The 19687-nt window shown below is 50.5% G+C and overlaps 2 protein-coding genes and 1 non-coding gene across 4 annotated transcripts; 1 reads left to right on the top strand and 2 right to left on the bottom strand.

The window, feature by feature from the left end:
• Positions 1–808: 808 nt before the first annotated feature.
• On the bottom strand, positions 809–895 carry Trnastop-uca (transfer RNA opal suppressor (anticodon UCA)). Its single transcript has one exon. It is a non-coding gene; the product is annotated as a tRNA-Sec (tRNA).
• Positions 896–4276: 3381 nt separating this feature from the next.
• Rtn2 (reticulon 2) lies at positions 4277–13335 on the bottom strand. 2 transcript variants are annotated; one of them, XM_076838113.2, is made up of 10 exons: positions 13234–13335; positions 11553–11597; positions 10993–11463; positions 10640–10894; positions 7856–8063; positions 7339–7477; positions 7142–7211; positions 6971–7017; positions 5799–5857; positions 4277–5524 (listed from the first exon to the last, which is right to left on the bottom strand). In XM_076838113.2, the coding sequence occupies exons 1-10, from the start codon at positions 13265–13267 to the stop codon at positions 5443–5445; spliced, it is 1410 nt and encodes a 469-aa protein (XP_076694228.1). In that variant the 5' UTR covers positions 13268–13335; the 3' UTR covers positions 4277–5442. The 2 variants fall into 2 exon arrangements, with proteins under 2 accessions (XP_076694228.1, XP_076694229.1); XM_076838114.2 differs by lacking the exons at positions 10640–10894; positions 10993–11463; positions 11553–11597; positions 13234–13335 and adding an exon at positions 9813–9896.
• On the top strand, positions 13266–19065 carry Ppm1n (protein phosphatase, Mg2+/Mn2+ dependent 1N (putative)). Its single transcript, XM_076837501.2, has 7 exons — positions 13266–13530; positions 14092–14223; positions 14667–15559; positions 16617–16734; positions 16810–16915; positions 16996–17056; positions 18769–19065. The coding sequence occupies exons 1-7, from the start codon at positions 13266–13268 to the stop codon at positions 18835–18837; spliced, it is 1644 nt and encodes a 547-aa protein (XP_076693616.2). The 3' UTR covers positions 18838–19065.
• The last annotated feature ends 622 nt before the right edge of the window (positions 19066–19687 follow it).

Below are 19687 nucleotides of genomic sequence, written 5' to 3'. Positions count from 1 at the left end.
GAGATATTTAGAAGGCAGAACAGGCAGGATTTGTGGAGTGGCTGGCTTTCCAAGGACAACATGGGGCAGTAGTAAATAGCCCAGGGGTCTACCAAAGCTGGGTGTGGTGACCTGACCTTGGAAAATATGCTTCAACTGCCTGAGACTTAATGTCCTTATCTGCAGAATGGGGCTGTCCTGCTCAGTCAGGGGGCTTGTGCATGCCACGACCTAGACCATTTCCCATGCTGTAGCTCACCCCTCCCGTCCTTCACGTATCTATTGGAATGTTCCCCTGCCGCCTCACCAGGTGAGGTCTCCCTGTTAGGTGCCCTCTTTCTCTACCTTTGTCTGCCCCCTCTGGACTGGCTGCACCGCGAAGTCAGGGCTAGGGTTGTCATCACCATCCTGTCCCCAGCACCACCCGGATACAAGGCTGAACTCAAGCAGCTACTCAAGGAAAGCTTTTTGAATGAGTGAGTGAAAGAATGAACAAATGAGTAAACATTTGACTAATAAGTGCGTGAACGATTCAATAAATAAGTGAGCAAACGACTAAATGAATGAGCCAGTGAAGGAGAACAATCCAAAGTAAATCCCAAATTGCAAATATTCTAGAACTATGTAGATGAAATGTTCTTCATCTTCTAGAATCATGTTTTATGTTCCCGGGGAAAAGTAAACAGAGAGACGCGGGTGGAAAGAGAATAAATTGCGAAGTAGAAAACTGCAGCGACATCTAGGTGCTGGCAGAAGGAGAGTCCTTTAGAATAAAACACTGGCTGGAGATTAATTTAGAGGAATTGAAAAAGAACAACTAGCAACCACACGCCCGAAAGGTGGAATTGAACCACTCTGTCGCTAGACAGCTACAGGTTTGAAGCCTGCACCCCAGACCACTGAGGATCATCCGGGCAGGAAACCTTACTCCCCCGAAACTATATAAAGTACTAAAATGTCTACATTTTAGACTCATGGTTATTTAACTCCGCCATGGAGTGGACAATGAATTACAAGACCCATCAATTATGTGGATCTGTTTATCACATGGAGGTCTTTTGAAAAGTTTTTTCTACAGTTATGGCATGAATAGTACTCATAATGGAAACTGCCTAATTTACATGGCGCCTTGCATCCTGGGAATCAGCTCCCCGGGACCCGGCCAGTTATTAAAGGGACAGGAGTTCCTTTTTCCAAAGTGAAAAGTCAGTGTTATAAAGAGAACAAACTCAAAATTCGGAGCCCAGAAGCTCTATTCCCGGAAAAATCCCAATTTTTCTGCAGAAAAGTGAGTGAGTTCCTGACATAGCATGATTTAGCCCAACCCCAGAGACGCCATGCAGGCAGCTATGGGGTTAGTGCGACGCCTGCTGTTCTGTTGTGTAACTGCGGGGGGATTTCAGAGCTCTTCGTGGACTTTATTGAGCTTCTACTGCCTTCCAGGCTCTGTGCTAACTTTTGGGAATGATAGACATATTGTCCCATTGCATGGAGACATTAGAGATCATCAATTTCTACACCTGCGTGTTATGGTAAAGGAAACTGAGGCTCAGAGACGAATAATACCACATCCCAGTTCACGCAGCCCATGCACCTGGGAGAACTGAACCCATGCCATTATAATTATTAGTACAAAAAAGGTGATTCTTTTAGAAAACAAATCAGTGATTCCTTGACAGCAATATTATTCGCTCGCATGAAATTCTCCCATGACTTCCAGCTCAGAGTAAAAGTCAAAGTTCTCTCCCTGGTTTACAAATCCCTACGATGTAACCCCTTTCTGCCCTCTAACCCCGTCTCCTATTCCCCCCCCCCTACACTTGGCTCCTGGCATGCAGCTGTCCTGCTGCTCACACCAGTCGCGCCTTCTCCTTTTGTTTCCGGGTCCCCCAGCCTCGATTTCTTTTTCTCCATGTTCTTGCCGCCTCCTTCCACTCTGGCTTCTGCTCAAATATTAACACCAACTGCCCAGTTTAAAATAGCAAGCCCTGTCACTCTCTCCCCTTCCCCTCCATCACCTCCATCACCTCCATCACCGCTTGCTCCGTGTGTATATGCCTGTTGTCTGTCTGTTCCCGGTACAATATCAGCTCCATGCAACTAGGGACTTTTTGTTCATTGATGTAACCCTAGTCCTTAGGAGTGCTTCACCATGTAGGAGATGTTCAGGAAACGTTGAAAGGATGAATGAAAGAACGTTCTTACTATTTTTCTCTGAGCCTCAGTCTCCTCATCTCTGTAGAGCTCTAATACACTGATCTCACGGATGAATCATTCTGAATCCATGAGTATGCACGTCTGGTATTGAGTCAGGCAATTGGGAGGCTCTCAAGAAAATTTATTTCCATCCTCAACTTTTTTTTTTTTTTTTTTTTTTTTTTTTTTTTTAGTGGAGTGCCAAGGATGGGCTTGTGGCTTTAGCTATTCCTGGACCCAAAATTCAACCAGCCGCTCTTCCGGGACTTTATTATTATTATTATTATTATTATTATTATTATTATTATTATTTAATACTGGGAACTAAACCCACTCTTCACCACTGAGATACATTCCAAGTCCTTTTCATTTTTAATTTGAGACAGGGCCTCACTAAATGGTTGAGGCGCACTTTAAATTGCTGAGCTGGCCTTGAACTTATGATCCTCCTGTTTTAGTCTCTGGATCCCTGGGATTACAGGTGTGTCCTCTCTGCCACGCATGGGGCTTCCCCTGCTCTCTGACAGAAGAAAAAAACACTTTGCCTTAGGACAACTAAGAATAAAAGCATCTCGGAAATGTTGCTATTCTTTTTAACTTGGAAATTTAAAATATTGTGCCTGCTTGGAAAATGCAGATTCAAGAAAAGCCCCCTGAGCCCCCTTTGTCTTAATTATTTTTTAGTTGTTGAGGGACCTTTATTTAATTTACTTATTCATAGTTGGTGCTGAGAATGGATCCCAGTGCCTCCCACATGCTATGCAGGCAAGCGCTCTACGGCTGAGCTACAACTCCGGCCCTAAACTTTGTTTTAGATAGCTACAGTTGGGCATATCCTGTAAACAAAATCAGTGCCTGTACTAGTACTTAGAATATCATTATCTGTCTCCTAAAATGGCACATCATCTAGTGGCAAGTGATATGAATTTATGTGATGCATGAATGGATATTTTAAATGTTATTATTTTGGGGTTTATCTTTACTCTTATCTTCTATTTCTGGCAAGTAATATTGACTTCCTTTCAAGGTGGGGAAATAACTTTTTTTTTTTTTTGCTTCTTTTTAGATATACACGACAGCAGAGTGTATTTTGACATATTATACATACACACAGTGTAACTTATTCTAATTAGGATCCCATTCTTGTGGTTGTACATGATGTGGAGTTAATTGTCATGTTTTCATATACGAACATAGGAAAGTGAAGTCTGATTCATTCTACTGTCTTTCTTATTTCCATCTCCCTCCCTTCCCTTCATTCCTCTTTGATTAATTCAGTGAACTTCTCTTCTTCCCTCTCCCTTCCTTATTATGTTAGCATCCACATATCAGAGAGAATATTTGCCCTTTAGTTTTTCGTATTTGGCTTATTTCACTTGGTATGATAGTCTTCTAGTCCATCCATTTACTGGCAAATGTCATGATTTCATTCTTCTTTATGGCTGAGTAATATTCCATTGTGTATATATACCACATTTTCTTTATCCATTTGTCTGTTGAAGGGCATCAAAGTTGGTTGCATAGTTTAGCTATTTTAAAGTGAGCTGCTATAAACATTGATGTAGCCATGTCACTGTATTATGCTGATTAGGAAATAACATTTCTTTTTCTTTCTTTTTTTAAGTTGTTGATGGACCTCTATTTTATTCATTTATTTATATGTGGTGCTGAGAATCGGACCCAATGCCTCACATTTGCTAGGCAAGTGCTCTACCACTGAGCCACAATCCCAGCCTCCCAAAATAACATTTCTTTATAAAGTATTTCTGTTCTATTTAGTTTTGTGTGGTGCTGGGGATGGAGCCCAGGGTCATGAATAGCTAGGTAAGTGCTACCACTGAGCTACCTCCCCAGTCCTTTTTATTTTTTGAGAGAGAGTCTAAGTTGCTGAAGCTGGTCTCCAACTTGTGATCCTCCTGCCTCATCCTCCCAAGTTGCTGGGATTACAGGTATGCACCCCCCGCTTTCCCAGCCCCAGCTTTATTTCTTAATCAACTTAAAGAAAAATATCAGGTAAATTGCAGAACAGTTGGTTTAAGGGACATGAAAGACAAGAGGGGCTGAAAGTTTGGGAAACCATGTCATGACTAACAATGGCAGGTTCTGTTTACTGAGCATTTATTATATGCCAGGCCTGGTACCAAGGGCTTTACATGTAGGTATAGTTAGGGCGACAGTTTTCCACTGGGGTGAAAGTATGTATGGTCGAGGTCATACAGCCAAGATGTAGAGGAGTTGAGATTCAATCCTAAATCCATGGATTTTTAGACTTCCTCCTCCTCCCCCAGTTTAGTTTTGGAACCCGCAGCTCACAGATGTCATGAGGGATGTAGTTCCAAGACGATGGGGACGGAGAGCAGTGGGTGAAAGACATTTGGGAGGTAGCCTAGACACGACCTCCTGACTGATTAGTTATTGGAGGGAGGCTGGGGTCTGGGATGCAACGACGTGGGCAAGTCCCTGAGTTGGAAGTCGGGTAGGATGAGGAAGAGGTTTGGGTATGTGTGTGGGGTGAGGGAGTCTTCCACAAGGTCAGTGGACAGTGGCCTGGGTCCCAGGTGAGATGGCTGCACAGTAGGCAGTGTGGGCTCCATTAGCGACGTCTGCCTGCAGCATGTGCACGGAAAGTGGCTGCCAAGGCTCGGTCAGCCCTGAAATGGGCGGTCTCTCAGCATCTTCCCTGGATCATTTAATACTCTAAACAGATGGTAGCAGGGGGCTTCTTCCGCAGAGGTGGGTGATGTTCTCCTGCAGTGTCACTTAAGTGCTTTCCAGTGCAGGAAGGTGAAAGCTGAAGGGGACTTGAAGCACAGGAGGCGTTGGTTTTCCACAGGAGTCTTTATTACAGTGTAAATCCAAGCGCAGGCCTCCTTTGGGCCCCATGCAAAGCCCCTGCTTTGGGGCTACCGGTGTCCTGGAGACACCAACCCCTCACAGCGCTTCCAGCGGCGGTACACCAACCCCTCACAGCGCTTCCAGCAGCGGGACCGCGGAAGTGCAGGGCGGCGCCCTGTCTAGTCAACTACAAGTCCCAGCAGGACCCGCGGCCAAGGTGCCTTGTCTTCCCTAAACTCCTAGAGCAGAGCCACTTGGGAAATGTAGTCCTGGCCGCTCAATTTGAGCTCTTTCCCTAGTGGGAGTGATCCTGATACCCACTGGGAAATGGCTCACGCCAAAGAGCGGTGAGGGTGGGGGTAGCCAGGAGATGGACTGGGACAGAGAGCTGCTGGGGTTGGGGGAAGGCGTCCCTCGGCAGAGACACCCCTCTCATTCGGCTTTGGCTTTGGATCCGGAGGCTGCAGCTGCTGCTGAGGCAAGGGCTCCAGTCCCTGGGATTTTAGCTCGGATCCTGAGGGAGAACCGCTTGGGGTCACCAGGTGTGGTCAGAGATGCCAAAGGCCATGGAGATTGGGAAAACTGAACTGGGGAACTAGTCGAGTACCCCAAACCAGCTCCTGCCTCCACCTAATGGCCTGCATTGGAGTCATCTCTCATCCTGCTCTGAGAAGGGGGCATGTAGCCCAAGAGATTTAGCGACCCATGCAAGTGTCTGGGAAGATAAAAGGAAAAAGTTCCCATGCTCCCCATTTCCCCTCCCATCCCTCTCCGCCTCAGGCCCTTACTTAGCTTTGATGTGGCTCAACTGGTTGGTCACCAATCCCACATACTGGTCGATCTGGGCCTGGGGAAACCAAGGAGGAAAAGAAAGAATTGGAAGGAGTTCTCTTCAATTCATGAAGGAGGTGCCTTCTGACCCACCTCTAAATCAGAAGCTGAGGGGAGTGGCCCACCACTCCATTTCTTCAACTCTAATAAAGTCCCCTTGGATGACAGAGGTTCAAGTGTAAGGTCAGTGGCTGGGCCATGTTCCCCATGGGACAGAGATGTCAGACCTGCAAGTATCTATCTGCCAAGTGAGCCTCTGCCCCTGAGCACCTTGGTTGATCCTTGAGTTTGTGTGTTCGCCTGCGTGTGCTATGAGGTATGAAAAGCCTTGGAGAGTAATGAGTCCCTGAGTAAACTGATTTAATATTAGTTTAATTCACAATGTTAGCTGACTCTGTGTGTCTCGGTGACTCCAGTCTGTGAGTTAGGTCCACCTCTCTGGCAGGACACGTATCATTTGGCTCTCAGCTGGGCTGAGAAGGAAGTGTCAGTCCACCTGCCTGACTCTGGATAGGATGGATGTCAGTTGGTCCTGGACATTCCAGTGGCTGGGATAACAATCACCTCTCTCAATTATGACTGACATGAGAGTCAAACCCTGACTGTTTCAGGTAATGAAGGCATTTATCAGGGTGCCTGACTTTGGCTGGGATGGGTGTCAGTTAGACCCAGCTATTGGTAGGCTACATGGCATTGATCTGTCTGCCTCTGTATTTTGGTCTCAGTGGAATGGGGGAGTTGGGGGGAGGCAGCATGCTCCCATCTATCTGCCTGGATGAGTGCTATTCAGCCCCAGGGTGTGGCAGAGAGAGGAGGCAGCTAGGCTGGCCCTCTCTGGCTAGGACATGCCAGTTGGACCTTGGAACTGCCATCAGCTACCATCAGACTTTGGATCTACCATCAGAGGATGAGTTAGTCCATCTGCCCTGCGTTGGGGCATGTCCGTTGGATCCTGGTTCTATCAACTAAAATGCCTGTCTCTGGCTATTAGACATATTAGACTCTAGTTCTGATGAAGGGCAGCAGCCAGAAACCTAGGTCTGGCTGGGACATCTGTAAGTGGGACCTGGTTCTGGAAGGGAGGTTTGTCATACCACCTGTGTTTGGCCCTGGAGCTTGCCACACGCACCTGGTGCTGCCGATACAGCAGAGGAACGGTGAATAAAGCAATCACTCCTGCAGGACAGAGACGGGGATCAGGAGTCTCTCGGGAGATCAACAGCCCCAACTGGAGCTTCATCCTCCACCAAACTCCACAACCCACCTCCCCACATTTCCCTCCACAGACACCCCAGCTCACCCAGAATGAGAAGAGTCAAGCCGTTGAAGACGGCACCCACGAAGGTCAAGATGTAGAAGAGGAGAGCCAGCTGGGGGTGAGGTCAGGGTCATCAGGGTCTATGGGCTGGGAACTTACCCAGCCATGGTCCTCCCATCCCCCTCCCAGAAGTGAGTGCTGGGAACCCAGGAGGGCTGTGGGCAGGGGCTTCAGGACACCTTGAGGGAATCCACCAGGTCTTCGACAAGGAAGAAGTGCCGCAGCTGGGTGGCTGTGGAAACCACGTGGGAGGCGATCTGCTGGGACAAACGTTCTGTCTGCTCCCGAGTCAAGGTCAGATCCACATCCAGGTAGGCCCTGATGGGACAAAGGGGTGTGGAGTGAGTTAGTGGGTGCATGGGGCTCAGAGTGGGAGGAGTGGGGCTCAAACAAGGGCAATAATGAGGGTTGGGGACAACACCAGTTAGGACTAAAGGACAAATCAAAGGAACCACATGAAGAGGGCTGGGGTCAACATGGGAGTCATAAGAAGGAATCAGGAATTAAGGGATCCAGGTTAAGACCAGAGAGTAGTATTGTGGGTCAGAACCCGATTTAAAGTCAGGTCAGACTAGAAAGTTAGAATGAGAAGGGGCGGGGCCAGTACCAGATGCCAGTTAGTGCCTGACTTGAGTCATGGGTCATGGTTTAGGGCCAGTGCTGGGGCCTGATGGAGTCGGGGTCAGGGGCTCTCACTGAAAGGGGTTGGCGCCATCCCCCCGGTGCACAGCCTGCAGCACTTTGCGGTAAACCCTGAGAGAGATGGTGCCGCAGAGCAGCAACAGAGCCACGTGGGCGGCCACCGACACGATGCTAAAGTGCAGGAGGCAGAGGAGGGAGACCATGAGGCCAGTGAAGACCACGCCTGACGTCCTCGTGTCCTTCCAGTACAGCAGGTCCGCCACTGTGGAGGGGGAGGCATCAGGCTGGGGCTCGAATCTGGCCTGTCTGACCTCTTGATCCCCATTTCTGTCCCACACCCGCACCATGCCTTCTAACAGTGCACCTGTCTGAGTCCTAACCGGATTTCCTTTTTTTTTTTGGGGGGGGGGCAGATAATGAGGATTTAACCTGTGGTCAATTTACCACTGAGTTACACCCCCCAGCCCTTTTAAGTTAATAAATTAATCATTTTTGAGACAGGGTCTTGCTAAGTTACTGAGAGTCTGCTTAAATTGCTGAGGCTAGCCTTGAACTTGTGATCCTCCTGCCTCAGCCTCTGAAGTCACTGGGATTATAGGCATCCGCCAATGGGCCCAGCTTTAATTCATTGTTTTTAAGAGCTAAGGGACTTTCCCTAGTGTGGCTTCTCTTTTTTTTTTTTTTTTCTTCTTCCTTCCTTCCAGGTACTGGGGATTAATCCCAGGGGCAGGCGTTCTACCACTGAGCTATACCCCCAGCCCTTTTTATTTTGGGTCTGGCTAAATTGTTCAGGCTGACCCAGAACTCACTATCCTGCTCCAGCCTCCCTGTGGCCAGGATTGCATGCAAGCACCTCCATCTCAACGCCTCAGTCATTTCATTCTACTGAATCCTATACTTATCCCAGGGTCTTTCACTCTGGTTCCTAACCCCTCCTCCCCTGACCCCAACAGTGAGGCGAGTACCCTTCTTCTACAGATATTCTTACCTCCTGGAGCTTCTATTTCTGAGATAGACTCCCAGGGGTGGCATTGCTGTGTGGACCAGCTGTGTATTTTTTAATGTCATGAATTTTGTCAAGTGGCTTACCAGCAAGACTCACAAGTCTTATTTCCAAGAGCAACATAAGAGTGATCTTTTCCCAACATCCTGCCCTGCAATGGAGGTTGTTCTTTTTCAACAACCTGTTTTTTTGCCAGCCTGACAGTGTAGTGATAACTCCTTGACAGTCTTACCAACACGTTTTCCTAAGTCTTCAATATATTCATAATACCATGCTCCTTTCTAAGCACTAACTCAAATTTCTGACCCCTTTCAGAAATGCTAACTCACCTCTCAAGCCTTGCCTGAGCCTTGATCGGTGACTTCCAGGCTCCAAGGTTTCAACTGTCATCAACCATCCTCCCAATAACCTAGTCTCACTTCAGCCCCAAATTGTGAGATCAGTGGTCTTCTATTTCCTTCCAGACCCTGCCCATCCTCCTATCCTCACTCCAAATCAAACTGACCCATCCCACACCCATACCAGCCCTCTCACTTCGGTATTCTCCCTATACCCATCCTGGCATTTACCTCTAAATAGGAAAGGACCCCCACTCCCAAGGGCAAAGCCCTTCCAGGCAGGTTCCCCAAAGTCCAGGCCAGTAGGTGGGGGAGGGGCCGGGTCGCCTGAGGCGGGGCCTAAGTTTAGGCATGCTGGGGGGAGGGGGCCTCGCACTCGCAGCTGTGCTGGCTTGTCCAATCCCTGAGTGACAGCACCGCCTGGGCCTGAAGCTGGGGGAGGGGACCTTGTTGCTCCCCAGCCTCAAAGCCCTGGCTTGGAGAAGAGGGGACCCCATAAGCCCTCCAAGCACTCCCTAGACTCCCCCTGACTCCCCCCAGCCCCAGCTTGCAGTGCCGGGGAATCCCGGACCAATAGGAAACTTGCCCCAGATTGGGGCGAGACCAGGGCACATCTGTACCCTTTCCGCTGTCCCCCCAACCCCAGTCCCAGGCTGCCCCATAAACCCACCTTTACTCCCCATCTTGACTCTAAGGGAGAGGCTGCAGACACCACTGCTTCTCAGAAATTTTGCCCACTTGTGGAACCCGCAGGGAGGGAGTAGAGGGGCGGAGCCCCTGTGTACGCAGCCAATGGCTGTCCATAGAGGTGTGGCCAATTCCAAAATTGGAACTCTGTAAACAGCCTAGAACAGTGATGTCTACAACCAACCTGTGGCGGTTCCTGGAGGCAGAGTACATTTAAAAGTAAGGCTGGGTCTATTTACAAGTGGTCTATAGACGTGGTCAGGGAAGAGAAGAGTTTTAAAAGGAGTAGAATTTACTTATAAAAATATCACAGCCGGGCGCCGTGGCACCTGCCTGTAATCTCAGCGGCTTGGGAGGCTGAGGCAGGAGGATCGCAAGTACTTTAGCAAATCCCTGAGCAACTTGGCAATACCCTGTTTCAAAATAAAAAATTAAACGGGCTGGAGATGTGGCTCAGTGTTAAGCACCTCTGGGTTCAATCCCTGGTTTGAAAAAAAAAAAAATCCTATAATTGCATACAGGAGAAAGCCTATATTTTCAGAGATTTGGCATGTCCACAATCAGCATGTAGGGAGTCCAAAAGAGGGAGGATTCATTTTTAGCAGTCAGTCCTAATGCTTGAAGGAGGGCTAACTTCTGGAATGGGCGGGTAACTACATAAAAGGAGCCAATGGTAATCTCAGCTAAGGGGAAATTATGCTAATTTCCCCACTGTCCTGTGTTCCTTTGCCAGGTTGGCCCCTTTAACTTCCAGCCCTCCCACATTTAGCCTGCTGTAGTCCAAGGAGCATCTGCTCACACACTGCTTACCTAGAATGTGTGGCTGCAGTGTGAATTCTGATTGATCTCTGCTATGGAGACACTGTCCCAAGATTGGCTCCGGCTCCAGTGGTCCCCATGGCTCCTCTTCCTCGGCCAGCGAGGGCTCATCAGGCCCAGAGTTGGAATCTGGGGCTCCTGGCTGGGATGGAGTACCAGCCTCAGGTGTCCTACAGCTGGGGCTGGGCTGGGGGGTCAAGACCTCAGGTGGCGAGGACTGAGAAAATCCGCGTTGTAGGTCCAGTTCTGGCGCAGTAGAGAGAGAAGGTGGTGAGTATTCTCCTTGGAGGTGCCCCAAGAGACCACCCACCCCTCTTGGCTTAGGTCCAACTTGGACATCTCACCTTCCTTAGCCGCTCCCTCCTCCAATCCATCAGGTTCCTCGTCTTCCAGAGGGGTGGAACTGCTGGTGGCAGAGTCCTCCCCAGATCCCACTCCCCTGGCAGCCCAGCCCAGCTGGTCCAGCCGGAGCCTCAGGTCCTCCAGTGGGTGTTCAGCAGGAGGTACGGTGTCAGGATCACCCCGGCGTCCAGGCTCTGGGGACTGGCTCAGGCTGGGGATGCTCTCTAAGCTGTCTCCTAGGCCGGGCTGAGGGGGCAGGTCTCGGGGTTCTGAGACTGACCGGCCCTGGGGCCGCGGTCGGCGGGCAGCTGAATCTCTACGGCCCCCAGAGCCCACCACACCATCGAAGGCGATGTAGGAGAAGGTCAGCTCCCGGGGGGTACCCCAGTCCTGGGACGTGGTCTCTTCCTCCTCATCCTCTGAGAATTCCCGGGCTGTGTGCAGCTCTCGAAAATCCGAGTCGTCGTTTCCTCCTGTTGGGCAAAGAAGGGCTGTGAGCAGAATCCTGACCTACACAGGTGCCCCTTTCAATTCCCACCCTCGTATCCCCCCATCCACTTACCTTCTGTGGAATCAGGGGTAGAAGAGGCTGTAGATGGAGCTTCTTCTGCAAGAAGAAAAGAAATCAAGACTCTTAAGAAGCTTATAAACTCTGAATCACAGAAGTGCCAGTCCTGGAATCTAGGATGATCTGAATTAAGGAATCTTAAAATATTTTGAGCCACAGGATCAGGACATTCTGCATATAGACTGCAAAATCTTAGCATCACTGCTATCAGAGGCTCAGAGTCTAACAAGTAAGTTCCTATCCAGGAATCTTAATCTTAGAATCTTCAACTTCAGGATCTTGGGAGGTTTCAATTTACTCTTTAAACAACCATTTATTGAGTGCCTACTATGTGCCAGGCACTCTTCTAGGCCCTGGGAATACATCTATGAGCAAAATAAAAGTCCTGCCCTCATAGAGGTTACATCCTATGGGAGAGGCAGACAATACATAAGTAAATATACGACACAGGGTCTTAATAAGTGTGTGAAGAAAAATAATCAGGGTGATAGGAGAGAAGGAGAGGTGGTGCTGTTTCAGATAAGATGGTCCCGAAACCTTCTCTGTTAAGATGATATTTGAACAGAGGCCTGAATGAAGTAAGGAAGCTATGAGGACCTCTAGGAAGAGCTTTCCAGGCAGAGGGGAAAGCTAGTGCAAAGTCCCTGAGGCAGGCGCTATGCTTAGCATATATGGTGAGTGGAGCAGTGTGCCTGGAGCAAAATCAGTGGGAGAAAGGGCAGGAGATGACAGGAAGACTAGCAGGGGTGGGGTGGGGAACAGACCAACCAGCAGGCAGTCACTTTATAATGCGAGATAAGAACAAGATCTTAGAATGTTGGGATGAGACTCTGAAATTCTTAGAATTTGGGCATCTGGACACTCCAGACATGCAAGTGGCTAGGTCTGAGAATGTTGCCGTCCCCAGCTGTCAGAACTTCTCTGAGTGGGACAGAGGATGGTAAACACGGACTGCTGGAGCTCTGAACTCAGAGATCAGGAAGATCAGACCAAGCATTTTCAATTGGGAATCCAGCCCCTAAGAACTCGGTTGGGGCTCTGCACACAGGTGATGTCTGCACATAAGGTTTGGAAATTGAAACAGGACGTCCCCTGCCCCCCCCCCCCCCGATTTCGGCTGGAGAATCAGAGGCCTGGAGCTGAGTGGGTCTTCCCCAGGATTACCACTAATGAGTGGAAAAGCCTGCCGAACACCCAAGAGTCCTAGCACTAACCCAGGGATGGCTTTTCCGGAGACAGGGGATTGGACAATTTGGGCTAGATTAGGGCTGCTTCTCGGGTAGACTACGAGGGTGGGTAATGGGAAGTCATACCTCTCTTCTCCATCCTGGCTCTGCCCCTCTATTCAACCCCCACCCCGCCAGCTGCGGCCAGCACCAGAGCCCGGGGACAGCTCCCCGCGCACCTCCTCATCCCGGGGTTGGGCGGGGCGACACATCCCAGCGCCCTGCGTGCCGGGGTCCAGTGTCCCCATCTCCTCCCTCTTTCACCCGGGTTCTCCAGGTCAGGCTGCCCCCGCGGCTGCCAGAGCGCAGGGGGGGAGGGGAGAGCTTCCTTTGTCTCCTTCGTCTCCTCCCTCCATCCTGGCTCTCCTGCGGCTCAGCGCCCAGGGGATATCAGGAGGACCCCACTCGGGCCTCTGAGACCCACAACAGGCCACAGCCTCCCTACTCACTGCAGTGGGCGAAGACCGGCAGGACCTGCCCCATGGCCCCCCTCGGGCCTGCATCGGGACCCCAGCCCACTCCGGCCGCGCCGCCCTGGGCCCGGGGCCGCGGGCGCTCATCTCCGCCGCGCCCACGCCACCGCCGCCATCCTCGCCGCCTCCTCCTCCCGGGCTGCTTGAGCAGCCGCTGCCGCCGCCGCCCTCTGCTCGGCTTGGCGAGGGCGGGCGGAGCCGCGGCGGGGAAGGCACTGCAGCGCGGGACCGGGGGCGGGGCCAGAGGACCCGCGGGGCGGAACCGGAGGGAGGGCGAGGGGGCGGGGAGACACCGACGAACACGGGAGAGGGCGAGGCCTTTTTACTAGAGGGGCGGGCTTAGGAGGTTGGATGGCAGGCCTAAGGGGCGGGGTCTACTGGAAGTGGGCTCAGCCTTCGGAGGAAGAGGACAGAGCCTGGGATAGGCTGAGGGGCCAGAAAGAATGCTCAAGCGAAAAGGACGGGGCGTGGATCCCAGAGTTGGTTGGAGCGGGTCTAGAGGTGGCACTGAAGAATGGGAAGAAAGAATCTAGCGCTTGGAGATATGCTCCGAACCTAGGTTTGCAGAGGGAATGAGAAAGAGGGCGGGAAGAAAGTACTCTGAAACTTTCGAGGCAACGGGTGGAGCTCAAAAGCCTGTAGGTTTATTCAAAAAATTGGGCGGGGTCACAGATAGAGGCGTGGCCTAGAGGGATTAGGCACCAGAGAGTGGCCATAACCTGGAGAGAAGGGGCCAGTTTCGACTAGCGGGAGTTTAGGGGTGGGCTGAAGTTGAGGAGCTAGAGGCGATGCCAGGACTGCGAAAATTAATTTCTCTCTCTTTTTTTCTTCCAGTACTGGGGATTGAACACAGGTCTTGGGGCAGGACTGCGAAAATTGGAAGACTCAGGCTGTGGGCTGGAATTGATGGCAGAACCTGGAAGTTAAAGCAACTGGACCCCTGGATAAGGGTCCAGAAGGGAAGCAGTCCGTAAAATATTGTACTTAAAGATTTTGCTGGAGGCGGGACCACTGAAGTGGGCGGAGCTTGGATTGAACCGGGCTGGGATTTGAAGCCCACGAAAACACAGATTCTAGAGCTAATTTCTCTGTGACACCGATGAACATTTTCTGATTCAGTTTCCTCTTCTTGACGTATAATAGTGTAACGAATATGGCAGGTGCTGTGTAATAGTGTGCTATCATTTTTTTTTTTTTCTGATCCAGAACCCAAACCCCACTTTGGAGGTGCGGGAGAAAGTAGTCCCAGGAATGGAATTTCTTTTAGTGATGCGGCTTGAGTGCAGGTCAAGGGGTAGGAAAGAGATTTACTTGGTTTAAAATCTCACAGCGAGGGATTAACAGTGTGTTGGGGGGGCGGGTCAGGTGCTGAGGGTGAAGCCTTCCTGATGAGATGGCGGCCCTTGCAGGTCTGCTGGAGTGTCTCCTCTGGCCGGCTCGCAAGGATGAAGAGGCAGAGAAGGAAGAGGAAGCTGGCGCCCAAGGGCCTCAGTCTCTCCTGGCTGCGCCGCGATGCTCCCAGAGGCCACACGGGGGTGTGGCAGCATCGTCCGGCCTGCGCTTCGGAGCCAGCGCAGCGCAGGGTTGGCGAACGCATATGGAGGACGCGCACTGCGCTTGGCTCTCCTTACCTGGGCTGCCGCCTGGCTGGGCTTTCTTCGCTATCCTCGACGGCCACGGAGGGGCGCGAGTTGCCCGCTTCGGCGCGCGCCACCTGCCAGGCCACGTGCTCGAGGAGCTAGGCCCAGCGCCTAGCGAACCCGAGGGCGTGAGCCAGGCGCTGCGCCGAGCCTTCTTGAATGCCGACGAGCGGCTCCGCTCGCTCTGGCCCGGTGGCGAACCCGGCGGCTCCACTGCGATCGTGTTGCTGGTCTCCCCGCGCTTTCTATACCTGGCGCACTGCGGTGACTCGCGCGCGGTGCTGAGCCGCGCCGGCGCCGTGGCCTTCAGCACCCAAGACCACCGGCCTCTCCAGCCGCGGGAACGCGAGCGCATCTACAACGCGGGCGGCACCATCCGTCGCCGTCGCGTCGAGGGCTCTCTGGCAGTGTCTCGAGCACTAGGCGATTTTGCTTACAAAGCGGCTCCGGGGAGGCCCCCCGAACTGCAGCTAATTTCCGCGGAGCCTGAAGTGGCTGCCCTGGCACGCCAGACTGAGGACGAATTCGTGCTCCTGGCCTCTGACGGAGTGTGGGACGTTATGTCTGGTGCTGCCCTGGTGGGACTGGTGGCATCGCGCCTCCGTTTGGACCTGGCCCCAGAGCTTCTCTGCGCGCAGCTGTTGGACACGTGTCTGTGCAAGGTCCTGGGGGCGGGGCATAGTATCAGTGAGGCTTAGAACATGGGGGAGATCTGCAGCATTTGTGGGAGAAGGGATTTTTTTTTAAGAGAGAGGGAGGGAGGGAGGGAGAGAGAGAGAGAGAGAGAGAGAGAGAGAGAGAGAGAGGGAATTTTAATATTTATTTTTTAGTTTTCGGCAGACACACAACATCTTTGTTTGTATGTGGTGCTGAGAATTGAACCCCGGCCGCACGCAAGAGCCACATCCCCAGCCCGGGATTTTAATAGACCAGGGGTTGGGGAACAACTAGAGGGCGTGTATGCTGGAATGCGCAGGGCCAAAATACAGAGAGGGGAGAGCCTGTGGTATGGTTTAAGATACAAAGGGAGCCCAGGATGGTGGCACAAACCTGTAATCCCAAATGCTTAGGAAGTTGAGGCAGAAGGATCACAAGTTCCAAGACAGTCTCGCAATTTATCCAGCCCTAAGCAACTAAGCCCTGTCTCTAAATAAAAAATAAAAAGAGTTGGGGATGTGGCTCAGTGGTTTGGCGCCTCTAATCCCCAATACCAATACAACAAACAAAACAAACAAACAAAAAAAAAAAAAAAAAAAAAAAAAAAAACGGCACAAAGGGAAAGTAGTGCTAGACAGGTAAGTGGGAGGGAGTTAAGGATCACGTGGGGCTGGGGATGTGGCTCAAGTGGTAGCAAGCTCACCTAGCATGCCTGAGGCACAGGGTTCAATTCTAAGCACCACATAAAAATAAAATAAAGATATTGTGTCCACCTAAAACTAAAAAGATGAATATTAAGAAAAAAAGATTGAAGAACTTCATATAAAAGGTGTGGTTCTCTTTTAGAAGGGTGGGGCTAGGACAGGGAGAGATTGGTGTAAGTGGGATGTGGGAGAAGGCTTGGTTTTGACTGGCAGATGGGTGAGACTTGAGAGGCATAGGCATAACTAGACTGGGGAGGACTTCAACTTTGGGGTTGTTGGTATGCTTCTGAAGACTTGAAACCCTGCACAGTAGCCTTCAACCCTATGCTACTGGTGTCCTTTTCTCCACTTTATCCAGGGCAGCCTGGACAACATGACCTGCATCGTGGTTTGCTTCCCAGGGGCTCCCAGGGCTTGTGAGGAGGCCATCAGGAGGGAGCATACGCTGGATACAGCCCTGGGCCGCAGAGTAGCTGGTGAGCAGGCACCCAGCGCCCCATGGGAGGGCTATTGGCAAGCAGGGGCTCTCCATAACCCTTAGCTCTTTTCAGAGCTGTGTGCCTCTGCTCAGGAGCCCCCCAGTCTGAACACAGTTTTCAGAACTCTGGCCTCGGAGGACATCCTGGATTTGCCTCCTGGGGGAGGACTGCACTGCAAGTGAGTTGTGGTGGGGTGTGGTGGGGTGGGGGAGGGGTCATCAGAGGAGGATCTCCTGAGAGCCTCCCTCTGCTCTTTAGGGCTGCAGTCATTGCTGAAGCTTATTCTCAGCTCTTCCAGGCCTCAGAAGAATGTTGGGAGGTAAGGACCCTCTGGGTTGTTTATTTATATTATGCTGGGGCTTGAACCCAAGGCCTTCTGCATACTAGGCAAGCACTCTACCACTCTGCTACACCCCCAGCCTGTGTTCTTAAAGGTTTTTATTGGGGACACATAATCCAGGAACACATAAACTTCCTAGTGATGGGGAATCTGTGTGTGTGTGCGTGTGTCTGTCTGTCTGTCTGAGTGATGTTACTGTTGTTTTGTTGGGGGAGGTACTAGGTTTTTTTTTTGTTTGTTTGTTTGTTTTTTTACCAAGAATTAAACCCAGAGGCACTTAACTACTGAGTCATATTCCTAGCCCTTTTTAAATATTTTATTTAAAGACAAGGTCTCCCTGAGTTGTTTAGAGCCTCACTAAGTTGCTGAGGCTGGCTTTGAACTCATGATCCCCCTGCCTCAGTCTCCTGAGCCACTGGGATTATAAATGTGCACCACCATGCCTGGCTGGAACTAGGGATTTCACCCAGGGACACTTTACCAATGAGCTACATCCCCAGCCCTTTCTATTAATTTGGGACAGGGACTCTCTAAGTTGCTGCAGCTGGCTTTGAACTTCTGAACCTCCTGAGTCAGCCTCCCAAATCACTGAGATTATAGGTGTGCACCACTGCGCCCAGTGGTGATGGGCATTTTGAAGCCAGTGAGGGCAGGAACTTGCCTGATACATTAACACATGCTCACTCCTGGCCCTGAAGGGGGGATAAATGGGGGATGCGCATGCAGAGAAGAGCTCTGATTCCCTGCCAAGAAATGTAGCTCCTGTGGTGCTTGTAAAGCCCCATCAACCTAAGCACCACCTTCTCCCTCCAGGAATAAGGCAGAAATTTCAGGGAATACTAATGACCAATTTCAAGGCTTAAATGCTCTTCAGATACCACCAAGTTATCTAAGGATGGCCCAGGTCTTGCCCAGATAGCTGAGAATTTGGAGACATGGGGATTGGACTAAGGCTTGGGGTGGGGATCAAGGGAGGAAATCTGAGGGGGGATTGCCCCAAGGCATGGCAAAGAGGGAGTTTGGTTATTATTATGAGAATGAGCAATGGTTGTTGATAATTTTTCAGCAGCAGGAGAAGGTATTTGCCAAGATTCTTTGAGTTGTGAGTGACAGAAACCCAATTCACCCTGGGAAAGCCAAGCGGGGAATTTATTGGGCCATGTAATTGAAGAGTTCAGGGGCTTCAGGCATGGCTGCTTTCAGTTGTCAGATGAAGTCATTAGGAACCATCTCTTCATTTTATTTTCTCAGAACTGGCTTCATTCCCATGCCGGGTCACCTCGTGAGGTAGCAGAGAGTGGCAGTTCCAGGCTCAGATGCCACTGTCCTAACTGTCCCCAGTGGAGAGACCTTGCCAATTCCCCTATAGTTGTAGCTGGTCCCAAGACTAGTTCTCTTGTCCACACTGGGTCACAGCCTGACCAGTCATGGTGTCTCCGATTGGCAAGACTGGGGTCATAAGCTGAAGTTGGGGTTGGGGTCCACTCCACTTAAACCTGATGGATTGAGTTAGAGCACTTGCCCAGTTTGTGCAAGGCCCTGGGTTTGATCCCCAGTTTGGGGCTGGGGTGGGATGGAGATGGGGGAGATGGTCCCTAACAAGAAAATAGGGTGGGTATTTCCAGAAGACAGTAAATGCTGAGAAGCAGCATGGCACTGATATTTACCTGCTCCCACACTTTGTGTTGCAGAAGGGGCAGGATGGGGCTGGGAAGCCCAGCAGTACCCATTTGAACTCTGCCTTGAACTTGGAGGCCTGACAGCAGTTGACCTTTGGGGACCTCAGCTCAACTGGGACCCCATCAGAACTCAGAAAAACCTGCCCCTTCCCCAGCTATGTGAACCAGCGGAAGGAAGCAAGCTGATGGAGGAACCCCAGAATACTTATTTCCCCTTCTCCTACTTCTCCCTCACAGAAGAGACTGACTTATGAGGGGAAATTCCACCACCTTCTAGACCAAAAATAACCTAAAACCAAATGTTTGAAATACTTAGAGCTGAACAGATCCTGAGAGATCACCAGGTTCGATGATCTTCTTTTTCCATCCTATTTTCCATCTGTTTTTGAGTGGAGATGGATAAAGTTTCAATCACTAAATTTTAATTACATTAGTAATTCCAAATCATTTTCATATTAAAAAAATTATTTGTCTATCAGCAAATATGTAGTGGACACCTGCTGTGTTCCAGGACATGTTCACAGTTATGAACCAGGCCAGTCACCAAGACCCTTGCTCTCATGAAGCTCACCTCCAAGCTTGGGGAGACAGAAAACAAGGGAACCAATAGATAAGGTCATCTCAGACACCGACAAGTGTCATAGGGAAAATAAAACAAGACATGATAAGAAAATGATGAGGGGAGCCATTTTGATTTTTAAATTTTATTTTATTTTTGGTACTGGGGACTGAACTCAGGAGTGCTTTATCACTGAACTACATCCTCAGTCTTTATTATAATTATTTTATTTTGAAAGAGGGTCTCCCTAAATTGCTGAGGCTGGCCTCAAGACTTGCAGTCTCCCTGCATCAGCCTCCCCAATCACTGGGGTTATAGGTGTGTGCCAGCTTGGTCGGCCTTTATTTTACTTTTTAAATTTTAATTTAATTC

This window comes from Callospermophilus lateralis, chromosome 18 (genome assembly GCF_048772815.1).
Source record: "Callospermophilus lateralis isolate mCalLat2 chromosome 18, mCalLat2.hap1, whole genome shotgun sequence".
In the NCBI taxonomy this organism is placed as follows: domain Eukaryota; kingdom Metazoa; phylum Chordata; class Mammalia; order Rodentia; family Sciuridae; genus Callospermophilus; species Callospermophilus lateralis.
Note: the sequence above shows the minus strand (reverse complement) of the source record. Positions and strands in the feature narration are given on the sequence as shown.